Source organism: Monomorium pharaonis, chromosome 6 (assembly GCF_013373865.1).
Source record: "Monomorium pharaonis isolate MP-MQ-018 chromosome 6, ASM1337386v2, whole genome shotgun sequence".
Classification (NCBI taxonomy): domain Eukaryota; kingdom Metazoa; phylum Arthropoda; class Insecta; order Hymenoptera; family Formicidae; genus Monomorium; species Monomorium pharaonis.
Window position 1 is genome coordinate 22,475,505 of NC_050472.1, and position 27,976 is coordinate 22,503,480.

The 27,976-nt window shown below is 33.7% G+C and overlaps 1 protein-coding gene across 10 annotated transcripts in view; it reads left to right on the forward strand.

Moving 5' to 3' along the window:
* LOC105833113 (peripheral plasma membrane protein CASK) overlaps window positions 1-27,976 on the forward strand; it is a 189,865-nt gene that overhangs the window by 17,732 nt on the left and 144,157 nt on the right. For 7 of the 10 annotated variants that reach the window (XM_012674565.3, XM_036288607.1, XM_036288605.1 and 4 more), the window contains exons 4-11: window positions 229-306; window positions 2,035-2,210; window positions 7,943-8,029; window positions 12,915-13,090; window positions 13,239-13,361; window positions 14,334-14,520; window positions 15,235-15,356; window positions 17,346-17,525. In XM_012674565.3, coding sequence (XP_012530019.1) covers window positions 229-306; window positions 2,035-2,210; window positions 7,943-8,029; window positions 12,915-13,090; window positions 13,239-13,361; window positions 14,334-14,520; window positions 15,235-15,356; window positions 17,346-17,525 — 1,129 coding nt within the window. Of the gene's footprint in view, window positions 1-228; window positions 307-2,034; window positions 2,211-6,723; window positions 6,796-7,942; window positions 8,030-12,914; window positions 13,091-13,238; window positions 13,362-14,333; window positions 14,521-15,234; window positions 15,357-17,345; window positions 17,526-27,976 lie in introns of all 10 variants that reach the window. The other 3 variants (XM_028190825.2, XM_036288604.1, XM_036288609.1) reach the window with 3 other exon arrangements.

The window sequence follows — 27,976 nt, forward strand, 5'->3', positions numbered from 1 at the left end:
TCTTTAAATTAAATTATTAGAATATTAATAAATATTGTGTTTACATATTTGTTCATAATTAGTATATACAAATAATAATAATAATAATAATAAGGATAATTTAGAAATTATTAATGAATAGTTAAAGTAAATACGAATTACAGAACAAGAGAAATATTCAAATTAAAACAACTTCATTTACCACATTGCTGGATATTCCTGTTTCACAATACTTTGTTTTTCTTTTAGTATGGACGGCTCTGATTTATGCTTCGAGGTCGTAAGACGAGCAACTGCTGGATTCGTATATAGCGAGGCAGTTGCGAGGTAAGAAAATTCATTATATCTATCATCGCGCAACGAACACACTGTGAGAACATCACGAATCCACCACAAACAGTACATCCATTTAAACATTATCTGCTGAAGCTAAAACATCGTTTAGTTAGGATGTAGTATGATACGTTGGTATCATGTCGTGTGAATACGTAACATTCTGTATTATTCTGTCTTAAACTTTCTTCGAGCTTTAATCAACAATGGCTAAATTAAATTTATCTCTTTTAACTTTTAAAAAATAAAATTTTCTTGAAACAATTATGATATGTAAAGAATTTATGAAATAGTTACATTATTTTCGATAAAATACAATTATTGCTGTATTTTATATGTGCTCGTAAATGTGATGTGAAAATTACTTATTCTATTTATTGATCTTATTAAAGCAATGCATATTAAGATGAGAAAAATTTAATAATTTAATTGTTCTCATCGAGTCGCTTGAAACTCTGAGTACTGAAACGTGATTACTTTCTGTACGTTACACCTCAATATAATGCAAACGGATTCTCTCTCGAGAGTCTCCCTGGAGCGTAATAAATCCCTGTCTCGATAAATCCTTGACTGCGATCCATTAGATTCGCTATACTCGTGCACGTCACGCTTGAAGTAGTTGTAGTCTTCACCTCGAAAGGATCCTATTAAAACTTGTCACAAATATGTCTTGTATCTTTGATACTATGAAAGATTATTAGATAATAAAGTGAGATATAATCAGTGTAATCTTAATGATAGAAATTACATAATACTTATCTAGTTATAAAAGGAAGCTGTTCGAAATATGTACATTGCAAACCACTTGATTTCAAGATTAAATATATTTGAAAAGTATATATACTTGTGTATGATTAAACATAAATATTTTTTAAATCTTTGCTTTCTTCTATCATGAAAAATATGCTCTTCTATTGTTCCAATTTTTTTAGAAGTGTCAAAGATATTTTATATTAACATCACAGATTATCAGATGTACAAACATTATGCATTTACTGCATGTATTGCACATTACGACGCGTTCGAGAGGTCGTGTCAAAGTCTTTGATTGATATGGTGAAAATACGATAAACACAGTACAGTAAAGAACTGCACTCGTTCTTGTCTGTACGTTATTTCATATTTTGCATCATCTTCTGACAGTATACTATGCCATCAATATCTTGTTTTTATTTTAGACTGCATTTCTTTTTTGCATGCTTTGTAAAAAATTCATGATAATGTCAAGAGTCAGTTAACAGAGGTTTTATACTGCATACAACTGAGCATGAAAATATTATTCTCAAACGCATTTTATTAATTAAATTTAAGTATCATGATTATGACCTTTCCGTTCGATATAATTTTATTTAATAACTTATAGACACATACACGCACACAAATACAATTAAACATTATTGGCACTATAGTTTATTATTACACTTTATAACAAATAAATTTTCGTGTTTGCATTTGTATTTATGTCATGTATTATATCTTAGTTTTCTATCTATTGGATGAGTTAAAATTTTGCTAAAAAATTATTACATGATATAGCGAGGCGTGGCTTAATCGCTGTATTTAAATTCTCAAAAAGGACTTGTTCTCTGTGCCGCGCGTAAATGCTTGGTGTCCCGTGTGGCCTTCGTTGTCGTTCTCGGCTGAGGGTGTACTTTCGTGACGTGTACCGAAGGGTGTGGTGCAAGTGCCGGCATCTAAGAAAACTGCATTTTCTTTTCACAGTCACTATATGCGACAGATCCTCGAAGCGTTGCGTTACTGCCATGAGAATGACATTATTCATCGTGACCTGAAGCCGCAGTGCGCCCTTCTGGCTGGTAAGGAAAATTCTGCCCCGGTGAAGCTGCGCGGTTTCGGCGTTGCCGTACAACTCCCGACCTCGCAGTCTAATGGCGTTGGTACGTTCATACTTTCTTCTAATTCACTTACGTTTTCTTTACGTGATCTATTTTACATGGCATAGAGATTCACGAAAGCTGTGCGACCTCAGCTCAGGGATGCTCGACCTCACTATTATTAATGATACTTTACTAACTTCTAACATAATTTTATATATGTGACACACACCCGACTATCATCATACAAAAATAACTCCATTAGTTTAAAAAGTGGCAGTGTCTTTTGAATATATGCATCTTTAAATTCACTTAAACCAGAAAAAATCTAAAATATTTATTGAAAAAGAAATTGCATGATAAAAACTTAAAATATTGAACATTAAGCAAAAATACAGTTTTGTTAAAATCATTGTTAAATTTTTTATTGTCTTGAATTGATTTTTTCTTTATTTTTTTTGCCTTTATTCTTTTTCTATGAATATTAATTGTCACGTATTTGGATTTCAAACTTAAAATACTTGAAAATATAGACTGTATTTGAAAATCTCTTTTCCATTTTTGTGCAAATATCAGGTCTGTTTCTTACATTGAGTAGAATTTTCTCTAGATGCTTGAGGAGTACTTGCATGTCTTACGTGTAAAATTTTCTTATTAGTAGATATAACAATATTAATATTATTACTGTTATTGAAATTTGAGATTTTTTTGTTATTCTGACACGTATCAATCAAGTTATGGTAATGAAAACATCCCTTCAATGGAAGTATAAAATTGTCGAAGTGTAAAAAAAAGAATTTACTTAGAGTACTTAGACTATGCAAATACTCCAACCACTTCACCTATCCTTTTGTTCCGTGACATAGTTCACGAGAGCTGACGTCGTGCCGCTTTTAGCGCGTAGCATTAAGATTACTAAATTTTTCATAATATTTTTAAGTGGTGTCGGCGCTAGGCACGAGAGGCAAAAATAGGACAACAGTGACTTTTATTATGGACAATGCAGTAGGGAAATTACATTTCAAAATATTCATAATATATCACTGTCTTGTGATTAATAGCTTTCACAGGAAGCAATATGATGACTCTTGTTTTGCTGTCTTTCATAACAAAACGAAATATTATTGGAATCATTTGCAAATAACGCGAGAATATATTTATATGCCACATGAGTTGCGATATCTTATAAGAAAATGTGGACTTAAAGAAAAATCTTTTCTAAAAGTTTTGCCTGATCTGACGTCGACACCATTGATATATTTAGCAAAGTGTGCGCTAACATAAAATACATTTGCGCGTAATTATATGCTTATTTTACCTGCATTAACTGACAATGAGAGGCACTATTCAATATTCGTATAGCTATATCTCATTTAAGATAAATATCTATGTCTATTTGTCGATAAACATGCGAATTGAAACACTAGATTATCACTAGATTATACATTAATTTTACATTAATTAAACTCTTTTAAAGCGTTAATTAAGTTGAGCTTATATGTATGTATCTATACATAAATTGAATTTTACATGTCAAATTATTTGTCGACTATAAATATGAAAACACATTTAGGATTATTTATAATATGATTAAGTGGTTTAACGAATCGTATACGTCACATATTTGAAGTGATTTGTTAACTTTTCATTAGAAGAACAATTTCGTTCGTTAATTATGCCACAGTAAATTTATATTTAGTACTTTTATGATGAGGTATTATTTTTAGGGGAATTTTAAGAATATGCAAAATTAAATATACATATATGTATATTTTTATTAATAATATTTTTAATTTAAATTAAGCAGTTGCATTATGCACTATATATATATATATATATATATATATACATATATATATTCCGAATATATAATTAAGTTATTTTTTCAATATACCGTTTACGTGCATGTAATCTATTTTTCTCGTAGCGCGATGTAGCGATCTCTCACATTAATTTCTTTTTGAAGGTTAATGGACTATAAAAGATCAAGGCTTACTACGGAAACAACGTTAGTTCAAAAATCCAATAGTATTACGCGACATCAAAGTGTTCTAAAAATTTATCGATGTAGCCTATGTCGATCTTTTTCATGAAAAATGTTGTTCATGAAAAATATATTTTTTAATTATTTACATTTTAATTGTATATACGTTTATTATTGAACAAGTTTAAATTTGAAAATTTTAAATTATTGACTAGTTGGTATTGAATTTAACCGGCTTCATTATGACTAGTTGAAATGAATAGCATTTAGTTGTGTGCGGTCTTCTTTTCGCATATAGTACTGTAAAGGAAAAGATCTTATAAAATATTCATTGATAAGAGGCAATTGAGCACCTCCTCTGAGAGATACGAAATTATTATCGAGAATGTGTGTTGACGCATCTTTAAATTGAAGTGATTAAGTTCTCGTAGAATAATTTATACCGCTTATCTTTTCTAAGAAATCTTTTTTACATATTACAACGTATGACATCATTTTGATGAAGATAATAGTTCTCGATATTAGTGCGATAATAATATTAATGCATAAAGATAAAAAAATTGTAAAAATTTATTGAATATTGCCTCTTTAGAGTTTGTAATTTAAATTTCTATCTTTTTTTGTATTTGTTTTTCTTTTTCGTACCGATACAATGTGTTCCTGCTCTCATCAAGCGTCACTTCAAAGACACTCGGTGTTTTTGTATCAGCTCTCTTTTGAATGCCCTACTCTGCGATTATTGGCTGGCTTGGTCGATGATTGGCAAATTACATTCAAAAAATTTCTCGGTGTTCGATGTGCACAATGCAACAGCTTTTATCGGATTTCTTCTCTACTGACAACCTTGATGCTCTCTTCTCTGATCAGCCGCAATCGATTGGTGTCTATGCATACTTTTTTTTACAATCTTTCGCTGCTTTAATATCGCATGGTTCCATTTGTAGATGCTCTTGTTGTTAGCGACACTTGTAGATATAATTTTATAGACTGTACTGCTACGTCTTGGACTAATTTTAGATTTCCTTTGCGTGATGGACGCAATTATTGTTATCGTACGTCTCAAGTGAAGTCTGTCTTTATTCCGTCTGTAGCCATGCGATATTAAAGGAGCTTCTTTAATTATAATGGGGAAATCATCTTTTGCCATCCTGCGTAATTACATTAATACTGATAATCGATACTGGAATCACATTATCGATTCTATAATGGCAATAGCATTGCGTTACATCGTGTTGTATCGCCGTTAAGAGCTGTTGAAGGAACACACGTTATCTGTTAATTTTTTACTTTTGCTTTTATATTTAATCGCGATTAAAACTTAACCGAAGATACAAATGTTTAATGAGCATGCGTTATTAAAAAGATATAGAACAGCACCATGAACGAATGGATGAATAATTATAACATAATACTTTTATTAATCTCGTTTGTATTAAAGAGCTTTATACCGAAATATACCCAATCGAATATGCTATAGAAACAATATGATAACGTTTGTCATTAATCTAGTGTGACATTTAACACTGTATACACTTTTAAACGACGAGGCGCAGAAGGAATAAAAAGGTTTCCGCCGATCGATAATAAAATTTAATAGCGATAAGAACTTTTGTCGGCTATAGGGTTAATTGCCCCCTCGTTCTACTAAAACGTTACGATATTATTACCAAGTCAGATATTAATCTCTTCCAACTCCCACGGCTGTCGCCTCTGCTCTTCCCAGTTCGAAACTAATTTGGCATTCTAAGAGTAGACCGACGGCGTTCCAAATATATAGGCCGGAGATTGACTGGAAAACCGTCATGTAAACTGGGACGCGCAACTTTTTATATACGAGTTTCGCAAACGAGACAGCGCGCTCGCCGCTGGGATTATGAGTCGCCTTAAACAAAAAGTTTCCGACAGCGTGATTAAATACGCATAACGTTGCCGCGTGGTGTCTCCCTTAACGCTCCATCATGCTTATTTCTCGCGAAGCTAATATTTCATTTTCAGTCTCTTTGCGCGCGTATCGCGCTTGGATTCGCGCGCGACATTGTCATGCACTTATACAGCACAGAAGGATTGCAGAAACATTGTAAAGAAATATTTTATTACGAGATTCCAACATTGCAAAAACGTTGCTGTAACGCCACAACGGTAAAAATGCCCGCTTTTAGAATAATCTATTTTGTAATTTTATGATAATTAAAGTTGTGTTTTTAATTTAAACGGGCAGTCTGTAAGATAGATGTCGAAAATTAAGAAAATAATTATAAATATATAAATAAACTTTAATTAACACTAATGTGTGTGCGCTATTATAATAACGTATTATTTTAATGTGTGCTATATATGTACTATATAGATTAAAATAACATCTATTTTAATAATATTTCTGAAACATTGCATATTGCAATACGCAGAATGGTAATGTTACTGCAAGGTCCCCTGTGCTGTATGGGGAAAGAGAAAGAGAATGATGGGACGGGAAGAAAATCGACGAGAATTTCAACGTTTTCCACGCGAATTGCATTAGGCAGCGAGAACGCGGGGAAAGCGCGTCGTCTGATTATACTTTGATAACGTGAAATTTGGTTTGAATGAATACAGCATGTTACACGACCGAGTATCGGCAGTGTCTGAGCCCAAAGGGGCAGCTCTACTTGAAGGCCGACAGCGAGGGTAAGCCTGATCTAACCTTTAATCATTACTTCCGCAGGAGCCTTGTCTCGTTCACGCCACATATTATATATATATATATATATTACACTTACATACTTATCTCATTTACACATATTGTATTATGCCACATTTTTTTCACCCCCAATTCCGTGTACTCTTCACGACCACATCACTGTACTCTAGAAGCTGCCACCGCTTGCTTGCTTGCTTTACGAGTTCGAATATTCACTTTGACTTGGCTAATTCATTAATATATATGACTTGGTTAATATTTAACATATTAATACATCAAATAATGTGATATTTAATGTATTAATATGTACATGCACATTTATTTTGTTTTTTCGGATGTATCTGGTTTATAAATTTGTTGAAGGATGTTACCTTTAAATTGTCTACAACAACTTCTTATTCGCTGATATTGTCTTAAGTGATTCTTCAGCAATGCGTATATCTGAAGCGTAATTAAGAAGGCGAATGGTAAAATAAGGATTTGAACTTTAATGAAACAAAATTAAGAATGATTGTGGTAATTGTGCATCTATAAGTGATATATTGTTTACAAAGTTATTGTTAAAAAATTATTTATAGTATGTTTTTTTATGCTAGGGTAATCTAGCATAAAAACTCCATAAAATCTCGTTTCGATAGAGGTGCAGGCGATTAATCGAGAATCTTCCAGATATCGTTGAAAAAATTTGTCATATGTATTTTACGCGAAATTACAAAACGAACGAATTAAAGCAAGCTAATTCGACAGTCTTTACAGATTTTGTTAGATTAACAGGATCATGTATACGCAGATTTACCGTACAGTACAAGTAAACTTATACAAACATCGCAGAGATATGCCGAGTTCGACATTTTACATACCAATAGACGCACACACACACGATCAGAGAGTTGTGTTAACTGATGAATAAGCCGGCTCCTCAGGCCAATCTATCTAACGCTTTGATTCTCGCGAGTCCCTTAAAATAAAAGCGCAGCCTTAACAGCCACAGATCGGTCTTCCTCGACACGTAGCAGCGGCGTTGACGCTAAAGAGCATCTTGTCGTCCATGAAACTGCTAGCAAATCGCGCGTAACGCGAATTTATCGTGACGATAACAATCCTTCTCCTTTCTCTCTGTGTTCTTTTCGATAGGCCTGATCTCTTCGAGCTGTAATTTCCCTTTTGAGGACCTGACCGACGCCGAGGATTCGTTAGTGAGCGACACGGAGGACAATATCGGTATCCACATGCCTGCCACGTAACGTCTGACGATTTACCACAATCGGGGGTAGAAACGAGAAAGTGTCGCGTCTCCTTAGAAGGGGATGCTCCTTTCCGCGTCCATGAACGTAGCTCCTTGTACAACGTTATCGTGTTCGTATAATATTATGGAGAACCGTTTCCATCAACGACAAGGCCAGATATATACAAAATGTTCTACACAATTGATCACTTCACTTATATAAAAAATAAAAAATATTGAAGATACGAACAAGATATTAAAGATATAAGAGCATTTTAATAAAAATCATGGATACACGTTCAATCCATTTCTTTTGAAGTAATTTTTATCGAATTTTGATTTGTGGTGACATATCGATCGAAATGTTCTCTGCGGAGCATCCTGTATATGACGGAGAAAAGATTCGTATGTCCAAGTAATTTCTGGCGAAACGACAGTAGTATATCTCGCCGAAGGATATGACTCCAAGTTCATTTTCGTAAGCGTAGCGCGCACGCGAATGCGTAGCATTTCGTAATTGCCGTGCGATCGATCAGTCCAGTTTCGCGATTACCCTCATTTGAGGCATAGAGGACGTTCTACCCCCTCGTGTGGTATAGTTATGCTAGTTTGAGAACGTGTGGTGTCTGTATAGACACTCGACCTACGTGCGATAGCAGTATTCCTGTGATATCATTGTGCAGGTCGCGTAGTAACAGATATTTGTTATGCTATCAAGGGGAAGCGAGAGAATGACTCCTCTTTTTTTTTGTTTCCCTCCTTCCGCTGTCGTCTGCGTGTTTGATTTTGTAACGCGCGAATGACACAAGTTCTGCTTCGTTGTAGGTTTGGAATAAGTCTGACAAAATTGAAGAGTTTGTTACGGTTTGTTATTAAATTATTTTATTTCGACACATACATAAATGCCATGTTTTTAAATAAAACTAAACGCCTTTGACATTTCTGGTCTTCCTGTGTTTACTAGAGATCGGAGATTGTTGTCCCTGACTGATCCAATCTAGGAGAAAAAATTTCCGAGTTCTTTTTTTTATAAAAAGAGGCTGTTGAAAATGTAGAAATCGAATACGGACATGTTATCTGTAATAACTGAAGTTGGACAGTGACCGAATTTACTCTGTGGCTTCCGAGTTTATTCGTAACACGTTTCTGATTGAATTGCTGAAACCGACTGTTGGCTCCATAACGCAATCATGAACATTTTGGATGACGGTTAATTAGTTTACATATTTATTAAATAATATTTTTATTATTATCGAGATGCATGTGTTTAACTCGGAGGATACAAAGTGATAGAAAAAGAAAAAAAGCTCTATTGCAGAAAATAACTAACAACAAAACAATTGACAATTAGAAATTGATCAACTTTACTTATTTATATAATACGTTAAAATAAATTACCTGGTTTTATACGGATTATGCACCATTGAAATTTATGCAGCTTTATGTATGTAAATTTATTTTCGTCATTTACTATTATTACAATCAATAAACTCAATTGCGCAACGATGGATTCATTTTATTTGTGTTATTTGTATAACGTAGTACTCTATCGATAATAAACGATTATTGTTTCGGAATGGAAATTTTTGTTATTTTATTTTTGACAGACTTGTTTTCTCTTAGAATTATATTTTTGTTAAATGTAACAAACCCTTCAATTGATTTACCCCTTTCTGAGTCTGATTACGTAAACTAATTATCCGCGTTATTTGGGCCTGTTTATGTCGTCATTGTTCGTAGCGGTAGACTAGTGTGTATGTCTGCGTGTGTCTGTCTATTTGTATGTCGCTTTGTGTTTGTCTTTCATCACTTATCGATGACAAATTGAAACTAGTGGCCGCGTCAGAGAATACTACTTTGTTATGAGTGTCTGTGAAACATTTTTACAAAGATAAAAGTGATAGAAAGCAAACATAGAATTTTTTTTTTATCAAATGTATCGTCTATTAATGTAACCAGAAACAGTTTCAGATGTACGAATTCTAACTAAACGTATGGAATTTTTACTACAATATCTTTGTGGATTTATTAAAAATAATATTATCTAACAATGAATGGCATAGTTATGATGTAACAATTTTTAACTGGCATTTTATGCAATTAGTTTTTGCACCTGTAGGGAGCTATTTATCATGAAAATAACGTATTTCTTAATAAAGAACTTGAAAATAGCGATATTTTTCTTTTTTAAGGAAACTTGATAGTTTGGTGTGCACAGTATTATCGTATCTTTGATATATCATGTGTCTGAAACGTGATATTTTATTCATAACGTTGAAGAAGTTTAATTTTTGTTTTTATAGCTGAAGACAAATCTCAGATATCAGCATAAGTATATCAAATCAGCGACATTCAATCAACTCACTTGTCTTAAGTATGATTTAATTATAAGTTTTATTCGGTGAAAAGAATATTTAATATGTGTGTGTGTGTATATATATATATATGTCTGTATGTATTTATATTTGACTATTATATATATACACATATACATATAAAGTCTATCAAATGTAATAAAATATGAGACATACGGAGTGATTCACGACTGGAGCAAAAAACATTAAAAATATACATGAATTATTTAAGAAGACATTTTGGAGTCAGATTTTAGAGTCAGATTAATCTCAAGTTGTCTTTATGTGCATTTTGCACGTCTCATATGCAACATGTTTTTTTTTTGCAATAAATATTTCTGTCAGAATTTATGCTAGAAATTTCTCAGACCGCTCGTGTATCATCCTGTATTTCGAAATTATATTTGCATAAAATGCATGTTATTAACTGCTCATTCGTGTAACTAATTATTTTCGTTAAAAAGAGAGTAATTAAGATCAATGACAAGCAGCAGTCAAGCGACGAACAACAGGAATTTAAAATGTCTTTATTGTTAACTGACAGTTATATTTTTTTATTCCCAAAATTAGTTTTTAAAAAATTTATTGCTTGTTTCTCTCATCATCGAATTTACGTACTGAAATCAAATGTTTGCATGTTCTTGATGTGAAAAAGCATGAAAATGTGTTTCTAAATGTGTGTACTTTGATACCTAATTATGGCACCATTAAATGTTACATATATTTTTACTTACGGAAATATTAAATTTATTTTTAATAATTATGTTATAATATACATAAATAACTGCATAAATAATGATTTAAATAATCAGTTTCTCTCTGCACCAGCACAAATTACTTTTTTGTTTAAATACTCCACTCAAATATACTATGTCAAATACATATATGAATATGTTTATATTAATATTTAAATTATTTATTTAATTAAATGTGTATTACTTAAAGAATTGATTAGAAATTATTACTTTTTAATCTTTTTATTAATTATTGTTATATAAAATTGTTTATACGTGGAAATTATACTAGAAGTTGGTATTATGAGTCTCTATTAATATTTTGTACAATAACTTTGTTAATAATCAATATTTTAAATTAAATATTTAAATTTATATATTTAACACACATGCATATTTCTAGAATATTTTTCATAATTACGGAAGTGGCCATAATATTTACAAGATCCATAATACCATCTTTTTCTCTGTTGTATTATTATGGAAAAAATTATTATCGTTATTGTTATTGTTATTTCAAATTGATGAAGAACTTAAATATATTTTTTTATACTCACATTTTATTTAACACATTTAATATTTTACAAAACAACGAGCGGAAACGTAATAAAAGAATATAATTTTATTTGTGAGAAAATTTATCCATAGAAACAAATTGAAGTTAATATATATTTATATAATAACACAATATCTTTTTTATTACGTAAACTAAACATTTCAATATTGCTAGAAATCTACATTTTATAGATAGAAAGTACATTTATATATACATAGAAATATATATATATATATCATAATGTATACATAGGTTCTAATATAGAATTTACGTGTAATGTGAAATAAAATATTAAAAATTTAATCAATTTTTTTATTATATATGCATTTTAAGTAATTTTTAGAGAAAAATCTATGTTTTTTATGCAATAATCTTATTGATATAATAATTATATGCTACGCGTGACATTCTTTGCATTTATATACATATATATATAATTATACGAGATATTTTAATGAAAATTTTTCTAATGTTTAACGATATACTTGCGAACGCATTTATGTCGTCTTTGCTTTACAGCCTTAATCATCTCGTCTTTTCCCATGTACACTTTTCAATGTGCAGTGACCTACATTTCCTCTCGTGCTGCTTTCTGTGTCATTTACCGATTCTTAATAAATATAGATTGTTGAAAGTAAGCAAGTTAGCACGTTGATTATCATCCGTGAACGACGTTTGTGCCTATATCGGAAAATTGGCTACAGGTGTATTTGTTTTCGAGGAATGCAGTAGCCTTTGTATTTGACGTTGGTTCCTTGCCATTAATTATTGATACGTCCAGTCGATCCAACGTTTTCGAAAATAACTGTAAAACAAAAGTGTAGTTTAAATTCTCTCGCCACGAACAATCGATTTGATAGAGAGAATGAGAGAGAGAGAGAGAGAGAGAGGAAGAGAGAGAGAGAGAGAGAGAGAGAGAGAGAGAGAGAGAGAGAGAGAGAGAGAGAGAGAAGTGTAAGTGCATGTGTGTATTTGTGAGTGAGAGTACAGATTGGTGTGCGCGAGAGATAGCTGGCGATTATTTGTTTTATACACGTATATAGTCGCGAAATCGAGGGAATATCAAACGCAGCTGCTTTGATTGACAAATTCGTATCTACTTGTCGCAAACACGTTTCCGTTTTACGTAATGATCGACTGTGAAGTTTCCGAGTAATCACTCATGCCTTGCTTCTATTCTGCCGGTCACATTAGCCCGTTTCATCCTCTTTCGCTCACGACACTCTTGGTCGCGCAGGTCGAGTCGGATGTCCACACTTCATGGCGCCGGAAGTGATCCAACGACGACAATATGGGAAACCCGGTGACGTCTGGTCGGCCGGAGTGCTGCTGCATGTCCTGCTAACTGGTACACTTCCGTTTGTCGGATCTCGAGACAGGCTGCGAGAAGCGATCTGTCGGGGGCGGGTGCAGGTAATAGCCACGTCTTACGATCTTACGCCGCTAATCCGAATGAGAAACGAAGCGGTCGCAGAATTTTAATAAACGCTCGCAACCGTTTGCGCCCGGGGCGCGCTATAATTCTGCACGACGAATAATTCCGATTTAATTGAATTTGCAGATGGAGACACCACTCTGGGATCCCATCAGCGAGCCAGCGAAAGACCTCATACAGAGAATGCTCACGACCGACGTAAATCATAGGATCACTATCCAGGAGGTTCTCAATCATAAGTGGCTCAGAGTAAGTGAAAAGGTCCGCATGGAATCGCACGCTTCGATTCGGATACTCTTATCTGCATACGGAGCACGCAGGAGAAATCCTGCGGGTTGATCCGTATTATAATTGTTCGCGCGGGCGTTCGGTGACGATCTGCATTCTACGTCACGCCGCACAACTCCTGATGGGGATAATCGATGTAGCGGCTTCCGTTTCATCGCCGGTGATAGTACATCGGTTTTTATTTTTTCATAATTACACCGCGCACATACATATACACAACGCACACACACACACACACACACACACACGCACGCACGCACGCACACACACATTTTATATATATAAAATACACGTGGCCTCGTTCCTTCTTATTATCTCCAATGAATGTGCGTGCGCACGCGCGCGCCGTATGGTGTGGGGATATATCTATGTGGTGCAACAGTTAGCCAGTGACCTAAGGTAGGAACACTCGCGGAGTCACCCCCATACTTCTTCGATGCAACACACGTGCAACTGGGCTATCGATCTCGCTATAGCGGGAACGAAGCCTCACGGTGGTTAATGAAAATAACTATAGTAAAGTACACCTCGCACGCTCGGTGTGCACTGCTTAGCGCTTTTTTATGCGGCTGTACGTTCGTCGAACCCCCGTAGACTTCGTGGAAGCAAGTATAATCTCTCTCTGCTCGCTTCTCCACGATGGCATAATACGCCCCGATTGTAGGAAGGGATAATATCTGCATATTACTCGGCTTCCGGCTAGTTTAGCATTTTTTTCTTTACGATGTTTACGATGGTTGCCATTGTTACATGCATCTAAGCTGCTATTAACGAACTTTTGTTTATTTCAAAGGGAATTTGATTTGCGCTTAATTAATTTGCCTTTGCAGTTAAATTTGGCACGTGCATCTCATTGCGTCCTTGTCAGTAACAGTGTCATGTTTTATTTTATAATGCTTGTTTTATAGCGAATGAACGGATCTTAACTTGCAGGATCGTGATAAGGGCGCAGCCCGTATACACTTAGGTGATACTATAGAAGAGCTTAAGAAATTCAATGCGAGGCGAAAACTGAAGGATGCCGTAAAAGTAGCCGTCTCTTCGTCGAAATGGCACGCTCCGTATTCAGAAGCTAATGGCGACAATTTCTCTGACGTTGGCGATGACGAGATAACTACAGGTACATCGAGAGCGAGCGATTTTAAAGTTTCATCTCTAATATGTACAAATATTATGAAATGCAGTACAGATAAATGTTTCTTTCTTGATAGATGTTTAATCCTGTCTTGATAGATGTTAACAAGAAAGGCAAACACATTTTATTTAGTATAATTTTAAATCAAATTTTATTTATTATTAGATATATACATATACGAACATACACACACAATGTTAGAAATTTTAAAAAATTATAAATAATAAATGCCGTTTAATTAAAATTTTGTTAATATCGAATTTCTTTACTAGAAATTTACGAACATTTTTTATATGCTTAATTGCTCGCGATACTTTTACAACTTATCAAAGATAAGTATTATCAAATAGTTCAATGTTTAATTCACGTGCTTATTATTTCAACAATTAGAGATCGATGAGATATCGCGTAATTTGGGAATTCCGTTATTTTCCTGAACATTACGTTAATGTATACTGATCAAGTAAATAAGCGCGAATGAATAATTTGCTTTAATAAGTATAAACGACATCGAGAGTATAATTTTAATTGTATATGCTTGTTTGCTCGCTTGATCCATATGCAACTTAATAGAAATTTTATTATTCTCTTATCAACATTATCAATCATTATAATAAAAGATTGCACTCAGAATGCGAGATACCGAGCGCATTAATAATGTTTTGTAAAATCAATGTCTCACACATTCTCATGTTATAGGCGCTGTAGCTGAAATTTTGGATTGCTTGGATGACATTGAGATTCTCGAGGAAAGTGATAGACTATTGCGAGCAGAAGTTATTAACACCATCGATGATCATCGACTTCGAGCTATCTTGGAGGTATTTTATAAAATTCATAATTATATAAAAGCTAATAAGAACATGCTGAATCAGTTAAAAGCAAGATTAATATGATTAAAAGATTGGAATAGGTTAAAAAATTTCAGTATTCAAACTTTTTGCTTGCCAAATAGATAATGTTATTTAATAATAATATTTAATAATAAGTGTACGGATTATTACGTATTTACAAAAATGTTATTCATTGCTAACTTTAAACATTTTTGACATGAATTGATTTTAATTAGATAATGCGAATATTTCTTTACTATTTGACAATCAATTGCTTTACACTATTTTTGTTTAATTATTATTCTGTTGTGCGAATTTCTATATTGAGTCTTAATAATAAGATCATTCTAGATTCTATAGAAGCGTAAAAGTTTTTGTTCCTAATTTGGAAAAATATACTGTATAATGGATCTATTATACTTTTTAAAACGTAATAATATTTGTTTATATTGCTTAATTACAATGTGGTTATACAAATTTTAATTTTTATTGTTTTATATTTATTGAGTATTTTTTCTCTTTCTGTAACTAAAAATAAATGAACAATGCAAATTAAGAAAAAATTACAATTTTTTGTTGCAAATTGTAATATTATTTGTCCATTTAATTCGACATATTTTGAAGAGAATGATCAGTTTTATTCGTTTAAATAATCTTTTCCTGCTATAATCATTATCTTATAAATCAATATTTTAGAGTTTTTCTTTAATTTATTTTATTTTGCGTTATTTTTTTTCTATCAACAGTGAAATTTTTTACAATCAATTGTAAGTAACAAAGACAAAACGTCTTCTTACATAGGGTAAAACGCACATAGGGTAAAACAGAATGAGTTATTTCTTATCAAGGGTGGGTAACCCCTACCAACCCTTTCCGTTCAATGTTTGCACCACTGTTATCTTTCAATTTGCCTGAATTGGCAGCCATCTTGGAAGGCATCTCCTTTTCGCGCGGTTGAGTTTCGCCGCTGCAGAGCTTGAGTTTTTCCACTGAGAGCGGAGCCACGCATTCTCGTCTCCCTTCATAGTCCCCCTTCTCCGATTGTGAGGGATGATATAGTTCCTCCACCCTTCCCCACGGGATATCCCGCGGGAATGAGCTGCCCACCCTCGTTCCTTTCGAGGAAAAGCACGCAAGCGCTACCTCCAGGGTGGCAAGATGGCCGCCATGAAGTCCTGATAAACAACATGCCACGCACGATCGAAGGATCGCATTACCGCGGCAACGCGCGTGCCAATGTAAACTTGTTTCTCGGTGGTTCCTGAAGTGTCACGTGGTCAACGTGCCACGTGCTAAGATCATGCCACACGTGGTTTCAATCCGGTGAGGTTTACGTGCACTGTTTATGCAACCGAGATGCACCTCTGTCAGTTGATGTTCATCGGCGACGCCGAGTTAGCCGGCGATTTGCTCGAAATTGCGGGTCTTCTGGTGAGTGAATTAGTTTGGAGAATGTAAGAGAAAATGTATTGTTAATAGTTAAAAATCTACACAAATTTGAAATTTTATATAAATAAAGTGACACCGGTTGCTCTCGTTAATTTAAGCGCGTTCGCTGCAGGACATCTTATGGATTGCTTCCGAACTATTTGTTACTTCAGTCTTAATTTTAATGACATTGTAATTATCTTGATTTTCAACCTTTCCAATAATCTTAATTTTTTATTGTGTGTTATAATGTGATGTTTATGATTTAAATTTATTTGTTATTACGCTTTTATAAGAATATTTTCTGAAATAAAATAAGGGAAAAAATATTAGAGAAAAGTTTGAATACTTAAACAGTTCTTTTTTTCTTGTTAAAATGCTCGAAATATTCTTTATAGCATTTTAATATTTTATTTTTAATTAGTCATATTTTGGAAAGTATATGGCAATAATTGTTTTGTTGAATAGATGCGAGATTACTCGCATAAATAAAGAAACAATTACAAAAAGAATCGGAGAACTTATATTGATGATATTTTTTATTTTTAGCTTTATGACAGAATCTCAGGTCGTGTACCAGCGCAGTATCGAGCACCGCAAACAGATGCGGTCCAACGTGCTCGCGAGGTTGAAGAGATTCTTCGGGAAGCTGAGCATTCGGCGGTACGAAATATTGATAGAGCCGATCTTCGAGAACTTCATGAATTATTGGTTCAGCCGCATATGAGGGTAAGTACGTTATGATTTAAAATCAGAAAACTAATGCAGATGAGGGGTAATAAATGATTTATTTCTGTTATGGTTAAAAACTATTCTTATAAAAATGTAATATTGAACAATATTAAATTTGTCATTAATTATTACTTATTTTTGAATATTAAAAGTATTAAAAATAGTGCTTTTAAAACTTAAAATAAGTATAAATAACTGCCCAATTTAATACTGTTTAGTAGTATATTTTTATAAGAATAGCCCTTTTAAATTATTACGTGACGCAGTACTGTTTAAAAAAAAGTCATATTACTTTTATAAGTAGTGCTTTTGCTTAAAAAAATTTCCGAAATTTTTGAAAAAAGTAATCGATTTAAATTATTAAAAAAATTTTTATAAATTCTTTTTTTAATATAAGTTTCTTTTTAATGATTAATTTTTGTTTGAAATATCTTTTTTTTGTACAATATCGGAAATTAAAACAGTTTGAGAGATTGCATTGTGTCAAGCAATTATTGTTAAATCGATTGGTAGCCACGTTCTGTAATTACTCAAGCGTAAATGTTAATCGGGCGCGACTTGGTTCGCGTTTACATTACGTATAAATAACGATTTTTTAATTACTCATGTGAATAAAATCAATCAATAAAAAAATATGAAATATTGATGATTAATTAGAGTTTGGATTGTGCGAAATTATTGTTTAAGAATTATAGATTGATGAAGAAAAGAAAGTTATACTACGTTATAGATATATAAAATATATCTATAACTTATATATATAATATTTTAACAATATATTTTAAAATTGATTGATTATTGATCAGAAATTTTGATACGACAATGTCGAGGTCTTAATTAGTTTTAACTTAGAACTATTATAATACAATGTTTTCATTTTATAATTTTGACCTTAATTAATCTTCAAGATTTGCGCTTTTAAAATGTTACACAATAGTTGCAAGATATTCTGCACATAAAACCACTTTGTAAGTTTATTCTGACAAGTATTATCTGAATTTTTAAAAATGCGCGATGATTATTATAAAGACACAGAATTCTTAGAAGTTAATAATTTCTTATATATGTATATTTTTTATACCATTTTATTGTGTACATTGATATCAGAAGTAACGTTTAAATGTTGTGTGAATATATTATAAAATTTTATCATGTATGCGACAATGATTTAGTATATGCACAAGTGTGTGTATTTGTGTCATTTGCATGCATTTGTGATAGTTTAATATATATTCGGTTGTTTCTAAATATATGAGCGAGTGAAAGAAATAGTCTGTGAAATCCGTGAAAAGATCGATCAATATCGGAGGATTTTCCGCATGTGGCGACTTTCCGCAAACTGTTCCGACGTGGATATTCCGATAATCATCTAACCGTGTCGTTGCATTGCTGTTTGTCCTTATAGCCGCGATCGTTGTTTCCGCTAGTATATTTACCGCGGAGTTTGACATTACCGCAGGATATACCGTAAATGGGGCGCGAAAATGTAGGTCGATCGTTAAAATTCTCAGTTAAAAATCCCGTAGAGCTGTTGCGAGCGGGATAGAAAGGGGAGGGGGGAAAGAGTTATAGCAGAAGTAAGATAAATGTACAGAAAAGGAGCGAAAAGCGAGAAAGATAGATCGAGAACACGGGATTTAAACGGACCGTGGCGCATTCTGATAGTCACCCTCGTTACTAGGCGTCTTATTAATCCCATCTTTATCCTTGAGGCGCGATGCTCATTACTTATTTGCAACCTCCGCCTTCGTCCGCGTTTCTGTCTGGTCCTATTTTAGATCGGCGTCTCGAGAAATGGAGAACCCAGCTGTGCCCTTTTACGTGATATTTGGCACTGTGCTCCGGATACAGTCAAAATCGATGTGGCGCCCTACTTCGATTAGTGACCAAGTGGAACGGGCAAAAATAAAAGAACGTCTGGCATGAGATGCATTTAATTACATATGTTGAATGGATTGGTGGAGCTGCGGCTCTCGTTTCTTCCGTAAGAAATGAGTCGTTATCTATAAACGTCCGAAGACGTTTATCAGAAGAATTTTCATTCTTAGAATTTCATTCTGTTCCATTAATCACGCATTACGTATCGGAGATACGTTTGTTAATCAAAGTATCGTTTTGAATCACACAATTTTAAACAGCAATCATTATTATTAAATCATATATTATTATATTATTAAATGCATTTGATTGCTAATCAATATAGAAATGTTTATTATATAGATAAACTTTGATGGAATCTGTGTGTGTGTGTAAACGTTATACATTTATAATGTAGAATTAAAAATAAGGAAAAGTTATTTTTTAAATATTTATACATTATTTATAATTAAATCTAAAATTATGCAAAATTAAAATTAGAATCTTTAAATCTCTGCCGTATAAATCGAGAAAAGAAAAACATATTATATTTAATTGATAATTACGTGAAAGTAAAACTTGTTGCTTCGTTGAGACAGGAAATTATGATATATTGTGGCAAGAGGATTGAGTCATGTAGGTACAATTATTAAAATGCACGATAGAAAAGGATATAGAGCACCCTTGTTTTGTCTACTTATTATTATTATGAACATTTAAGAAAAGTATTAACACTTAATATTTAGGTGACTGTGAAGTTTGATAAAAGTATCATTGCGGAAATGACAACATTTCAGCCCATTCTACATTAATCACGAGCAGCCAGTGGCGAATTGCGACACCCAATAAGCGCCTAGTTTCTAGTTAAAGCTCGACAGTTATTGGGTGTCGCAAATTGCAACTGGTGACTTGCGATTAATGTAGAACGGGCTTTCAGGCGGCACACGATCTCTGTCTTCGTCAGATAGACTTTTTTTCGTTACAACGTATTGCGTGCTGTGCTTACACAAAGAGTTCCAGCAAGCGCGCGCCGAGATGTTTACGCAAGCAAGGTGACTTCGTCGTCGCGCTATCACTCGCACGCCGGCGGTCGAACGGACGGGTGACGAAGCGAGCTGCTTCGTATTTTGTCGCATCATCTTTCGGACTTGTCCACGGGTAATTAACAACGATCGTTATCCAACGCGATTAATCAATCACGATTTACGTCTCGCAAGCGTGTCGGAGCGATAGTTATGCTTTGTTGTAACACTTCTTGTCGGTTCGCCAAGTGAGGTTCGATTAGGTTAGGTTAGGTTAGGTTAAGTACGTACGAATGTATTTATAATTAAACCCGTGTTTTCTAATATATTTCTTTTAATGGCACAGAGCAAAGTCAGGGTTTGCACATTAGTGATCTGTTAAAGTTTCTTGAGATTTTTTCTTCGTTGTGCTAATTTACGAGACTTTGAACGGATTGTAGTTTGCGCGCAAACTTGTGCTGTTCTTCCTTTATAATATAATGCGATACGTGCCGCAAGCGATTATCATCGAAAGTTCAAAGTATCCTGTAAATCTAATTAACCGTGTTTTCGCGAGTGAGTGTTGTGTAAGTGCCATGAAGAAACAACGTAGGAAAGAGAGGGCCGAGAGAGACATCGGATAACAGTGGAACAACTCGAGGGTGAGTAGTTTATCTCTTACTTGTTAGACATCTTTATAAAAGTTCATATTTTATAAAATTTATGTGTAATTCTAAGATTAAAAATTTCTGTAATTTTTATGTTAAATACTTATTTGAAATGTAAATACAAGTTGAATACGCGTAATAATTATCTTTTAAATTAATTATTTTGCTATAACTTAAATTTATTTGTATTTTACAGATCAGTGGTTATAATACCATTGCTGCGCATCGTATGGGTGAGTGCTAAATTATTTTTTATTGCAATTTGGTAATTGAGACAATGAATTGATATGGATTTTAAGATACACATGGATAAGAAATGCTAAAAAATTATAGAAATATAGAAAAATATTTACAAATTGAAATTTTTTGATGTTTTTATTATGATATATAATTATAATATATGAATATTTAAATTTGCATTGATAAATGGATGTGCACAGACAAATGCAGTAGCAAAATATTATTAAATTAAAAAAAATACTTAATATGTTAAATTTATTACTTATTAAAAATTGAGGATATGAGATGAAAACAAATATATATATGTATAATAGATAAATGCATAAATTCATTGTCTTGGAATGGATAAACTAATATAAATTTGTATAAATATTTAACTCTGGGATACATGTAAACGAGATTTATTATGATTAAGAAATTTAAAAATTTTCTTTAATTTATTGGAAGTATTGTAAAATTTTTAATACCCTTTTCCCCAATATTTTGTATACTATATAAGCGAGAAAATACAATTAAGAATACTATCAGGATGACACATTAATTTTTATACTATCAATTTATTATAACTGATATTTTTAATTTTATAAATTAATAAGAAAAAGAAATAGGGAAATAAAATAAATTTATAATAGGTAAAATATATTTTTGGAAATGTGAAATTTTTGTTTAAACTTTTTTCGTTGTGGTGTTTGTAATGAATGATGGAGAATGATACAACAAGATATTTATGTCTGTTTTTTTATGTGTATGTATGTAAAATAAAAAATAAATTAGATCTATTGTATTTAAATATTTTTTAGAAGAAGAGTTAATTTGCAGATACAATACTCTAATGTTTTTTAAAGATTATAATATGAAAAAGGAATTACAAAGACTACAGAAATCATGTATTTATACATATTAATTTCATACAGTAGGGTAAACTCGAGTATGATGGCTATTATAGTTTTTTAAGATGCAAGAAACACACCTTTCTCTAATTTACTCTATTCACGTTTGTATATAACGATGTACTAACATCAAAATAATTATTTTACGCTAATTCTGAATTGATTTCACAAAAGTATATGGGAAAACAAAAAGTAGACGAAAGATAGACCTTGTAACATTGTTTGAATCGAGAAATTAATTCTTTTACTCCTAATTATGGTGAAGTACAACTTTCTTTAATTAGACGTCTTTTATTCGCGTATTCCGGGAGACCATTAATTAGATTTAGTTCACTTCATATATCACAACATGTACCGAAGCTATCAGGCACTAGAAAAGTCTGTAAAAGCGGGAGTGTTCCCAGAGTGCTAATACTTCTCGCAAGACCCACTTGGGCAGTTTGAACGAGCGGTGCGAGCCGGAAGAAAGTATCCGCCGGGCTTGAAACTGGATCACGATTGATTGGCGCCGTATCGTCCGGCGGCGTACGCAACCCCCGTTTGGTGGTGGCAGCTACCGGCGCTGACGGTACTGCGAAACGGTCGCGCGTCGGTCCGATGCGGGGGTGGCATGGCGCTCCGCTGCCGCCAGCGAGCCGCGGTGGAGGGCGAAACGAAGGATCTGACGTACGGGCGGGTGGTCCCCGAAAGGGTCGCGGGAGGGAGGGCTTGCTGGAGCCGGGGGTGGGTGGCGGGCGTCAGGGCAGGAGAGCTAGTATGCCGCAGAACGTAGATCGCGAGCGACGCGTTCCGCACCCCTCTGTCCACACACATACAGGTTCTCCGTTGACGACGACGACGACGACGACGACGACGTCCGTGGACTCGCCGATCGTGCTGCTTGCGCAGCACGTGGAGGTGGCGGAGGATCGTTCGTCGTTGACGCGGCCCGCGCGATCGCCACCGCCGCTGCCGCCTCCTGCACCGTCGCGAAATCGCGCGCGAAAGGGTTAGCTGCGGAGGAGGTGCTCGCGTCGCGGCCGCGCGCGTTCCGTAAACAGCCAGTAGTGTAGTCATCCCCGACCCGACCTCTCGCGAGCGTAACGGCACCCTCCACCGTAATCGCGGCGCCGCGCCGCGCCGGCTAATCGCACGCGCGGCGGATTCTGTGTCTGTTACCCTAGTGATACACCTTGGTGCTCTGACCCGGCTATCGCGCGCGAGAGTGCCACGGCGGTGCGGATTAACCCTCCGTCTCAATGTGCGTTACGTCACTCCTCCATCTTAGTGAACGACTCCGAAAATACATCGCGCCGTAGGTTGGGGTCGATCTCGGCTTTGCGCGTTTGCTGATCCTTCCCCATTCACGATCTCACCGCGATGCTGACCTCGCATCAGAAATTCCGCTCTTATAGATCGCTTCAATTGCTCGCTAATCAACTAGTTCGATCGCCGACCAGTTGACTCACATCTGCCGGCACACGTGGTTATTTATTAATACCGATTACGATTTTATTGTAATCACATTTAGTTTGATTTGGCGATTGATTTGTTTGCCTCGTGGAGTTTAAGTGAAACTATTGATATCTCGGGGGATTTGCGTGACGTTCGTTTTGTAGTTCGCTCACGCGTGGCGTGCATTACGTGTACAAATGGGAAAAAGATAATGACGTAAACTTATTATGAGTTTTCTTATCCTTCTTTTTTTAACAGTTGGTTTCTTTTGATAATCCTTTACTCGTATCATAATAATTATTGATTTAATACAGAAGATAGAAACTTATCTTCTGTAATATATTTTGTTTAACCTTTGGCATAAATTGAAAGATTAACTTTTCTAGCACACTGATTTCATTATAGCGCTATTTTTAACAAAATTACGAAGTAATTTTATTTATATACTATCAAAGAGAGTATTGATTATAACGTACACGTATATGAATGAATGAGAATAGTAAATATATATTTAGATGTGTATTTTATTGTACAGTATTTACTAATGAGTATTTGATTAATATCGATATATATATAACATTTAATTATATTACATTATTTTAACTTCTACGGATCATATGATTTTTTATCCCAATAGATTTTATTTTACTGTCATTATTTTTGTCTTGTGTATTTTTGTGGAAAAAATACGTAATATTATATATCTACAAAACAGAAATAAATTATAATAAATTAAAATAATTTGCATATATCCAATGCAAAGTACACAGAGAGAATTTTGTTTTAGAATTTGCCCTCAGAATCCCGACGTCGTGAAACAAAACAGGCTTCGATGAATTTACTATTATATTTTTAGTAAAATTTTTGTAAAATTATAATAAAATTCTTTGAAGTCTACATTATCCCACTTATTGACTTTTTCTATACCAGGATTTCGAAGGTAAATTCTAAAAGAAAATTTTCTGTCGTATATCACTTCATCTTTTTCCCATTTTGCTATTTGTCCATTTTATGAAATGTCAAACAGTGTCAATCCGTTTGACATTCCATCACTATGACATTCGTGCGTAGCTTCGTATAAATCCATGCGTGCCATTTCTCAACCAGTACAAACGGACAAATGCGACACATATGTATGTTTTTCCGTCGTCGGCAAACTGCTTCAACCAGTGTACAAATGAAGTTATCTGTCCGTGTCGCTGATGGAAGCAATCTTGCCGACGTTTCGTTAGCTGCCGGTGGTCGCGGCCGTTGATAAATTTGATCGCGGCAAAAGTCTTTGCTGAACGAAAACCAATAATTTTGCGACTACTTTAGATACTCTAATCATATTCGCTATACCCATCTCGCTTCGTTGATTTCCTTCGATCGTTACTTCTTAAACCTGTGTCCGCTTTTGTTATAATTGATTTATTTCATTAAGCAGCAACGGCTTGATCTTATGATACTAGTTTGCCTGAGGAGGTTTTGGCAGAGTTTGCACCCAAAGTCACTGACACTAACGACAGATTTTTGCAATTTAGCTTTGGCTAAACTTAAATTGGCATGGTTGTACGCGAGTGTACAAAACGTGGAATGCATATATGCATATATATATATATCGTACGCATGTCGGAATTGTCGCGCTCGAATTTATCTTCTTTGGTACAAACTAGGTACTGTTGTCGTTACTATTGTTAACATGGCCCATCAACGTTGAAATCAATAAAATCCAAATAACAAAATATACGTCTCTAATATATTTCATTAAAGGCAGTCATTATTTTGAATATTGAAAATGTGCAGAATATGATATACAGGATATATTTTTTTTCAATTTTTTTTATAAAAAAGCATAATATAATTAAATTTTTTAATGCATTTCTGTTAAAATATAGATGTCAGATAAAAAATTTTTTAAACGTATTTTTACATGTTTGACGATTAATTTTATTAAAACATTTTTAATTTATAAAATTAAATTTATAATCGTGATATACTTTATTTTGTTGAGTTATATCTATCTTGTTATCTTATGCAAAAGGTAGAAAGCTTCTATTTATTATTTAATTGCTACAAATATTTATTTGAAGAGACAGGAAATAAACTTGTATTATGTTGTTAATTATTACGACAAATTGCTACAATAATGAAGATAAATAACTTAAATTACATTTTCTGTGTAAAATCAGTTTATATCGATAGATCTTTTTTAATAAAGGATTGTTTTTATCTCTGTGAATTGTGATACCTAAAACTTTGCGATTGTGCGGAAATGCCAATTACCTACAGCCAAAGTTCGCCGTGTGGCTAGCCAACTGTATAATGCGCAGCATCTTTAGTCTGATGAGTTCTGTTCTCTATCGCCGCGTTCGCTTGATAGAGCAAGAAAGCTTCCAACTTTCATCGACTCAAATCCTGTATTTTTAAAGTTAAGTTGTGCGTTTTACTTAGTTATTAAATAGTTCTTTGTTTTCTGCTATTATATCTCTGGTAAATTAAGTGGCATGTCAAAAACACTATGCACAGTTAACCAAGTCAGAAAGTGGGATAAAACTCGCTTAGATGTAATAGCCAATATATTTTCGAAAGTAAATTTTTATTAACGAAGAATATATTTTTGTCTTCTGGATAGAAAATCTACTTTATGCTTGATATGTTTTATTTCTTTCGTAAATATTCTTGTTTCGTGCTTTGCTTTATAACAAGTTTAAGCATTTTGTTTTATTACTATATATTTCATTTTTAAATTAATATGCATATTTAAAAAAAAAATATCATTTTTAGACAAAAATTTGCAAAACGTATTCTGTAACTTTTTCGGAATATAAATCATGGATAATCGATAGTATTGTAAATAAAAACAGTATCGCACGTAAACAAAAGAGTGTAACTTTTAGAACTAAATAAATCTAATAAAAATTACTAAACTATCAAAACTATGATAAATAAATTGCAATAAATAAATATAGCATAATAAAATATGATGTTCAACGAATGGTGAAGTAACAAAATAATTTCTTCTTCGGACTCTTTTGTCTCGTGGAAGTAAAAAGCATTACGAAGAATTTTACACAATCGCAGCGCTCCTGCACGCTAGTGCATTGATTGGATTTTGTACAGGGAGGTGCGAGGGTGTGGGCGGATGACTAATGGCAGCAAGGTGGAATGCATGGCGAGTGGCAGATTTTTGAGAACGGAAAAGGAAGCGCAAATTCAGAGAATGTGTGGGTTTGTGTGTGCGGTGGATTGATGGAATCGTTGATGTAGGAGAACGATGGAAGACTAATACACACACACACACACACACACACACACACACAGAGTGCAAACTCTTCTTAAGCGGCTTTCTATCTACCTTCAACGATTTTACACTTACTCATCCCCGCGGTTCTCTCCATGGTCTTAGTTCTTCGATTCTTCCTTATCCTCCACAGACTCGTTGTACTTATTCCATCAAATTTACGCACTTTCTTTATCGCACCCCAGGGCATAGAACAGGATATTTTAGGTTCCTTTTGTGAGGCTAGAAAACTTTTTTGTTCGACCTTGGAAAGTAGTCTTACTACTCCCGTTGCTGTTTTTACTTAATCTATTGAACGGCATTTAGAATGTCAATTACATTTACAATGTCATAATATTTCGAAATTTCTTTGATTTTCATTTACCATTACTTGAATGCACATGTTATTATTATAGGTCTATGAATTTGTGACCAGAAGCTTTTGCAGCCAATTATTTCAATGACGTCAAACTCACGCATAAATTATTATTTGATATTACATATGTTAAATATTTGAAAATATAGAAGTAGACTTATGACATAAACGCAATTATTTAGTGTTTAGATTGATTACTTACTTTAATATTAATCATGAGTTGCTAATAGTCGCAATTAATATCATCTATAATTGATGTCGCATTATCTCATAATGAATTATATTGATTTAATAACGATAATCTATGATTGTTTAATCAATTACATGAAATTAAAGTTGATAGCGCTTAAATTTCCGAGATAGTAGCGTGAGCTTTGGATATTCGTCGAAAAATTATTTATATATATATATTATATAATATATACCATATATAATATATACCATATATATTGTAGCGCCAGGACGAGGTGCGATATCCAATGTCTAGAAAGAAAAATTTCTCGCTCGACTTGAAACTTTATCGTTGAAACTTGGCATTCACCTCGACAGGATTGGTCGGCATTGTTCCAACGCGTTCAATCAAAAACGAAACTAGCACGAAAGTTTAGTCGACGTTCAAGAATTGTGATACGAAATATTGCGCTGTTACGTGAAATAGGAAATGATGTCGCAAAAGACTTTTAATTGATAAGCCAATCACGTCTTAGATTCGATGATGCT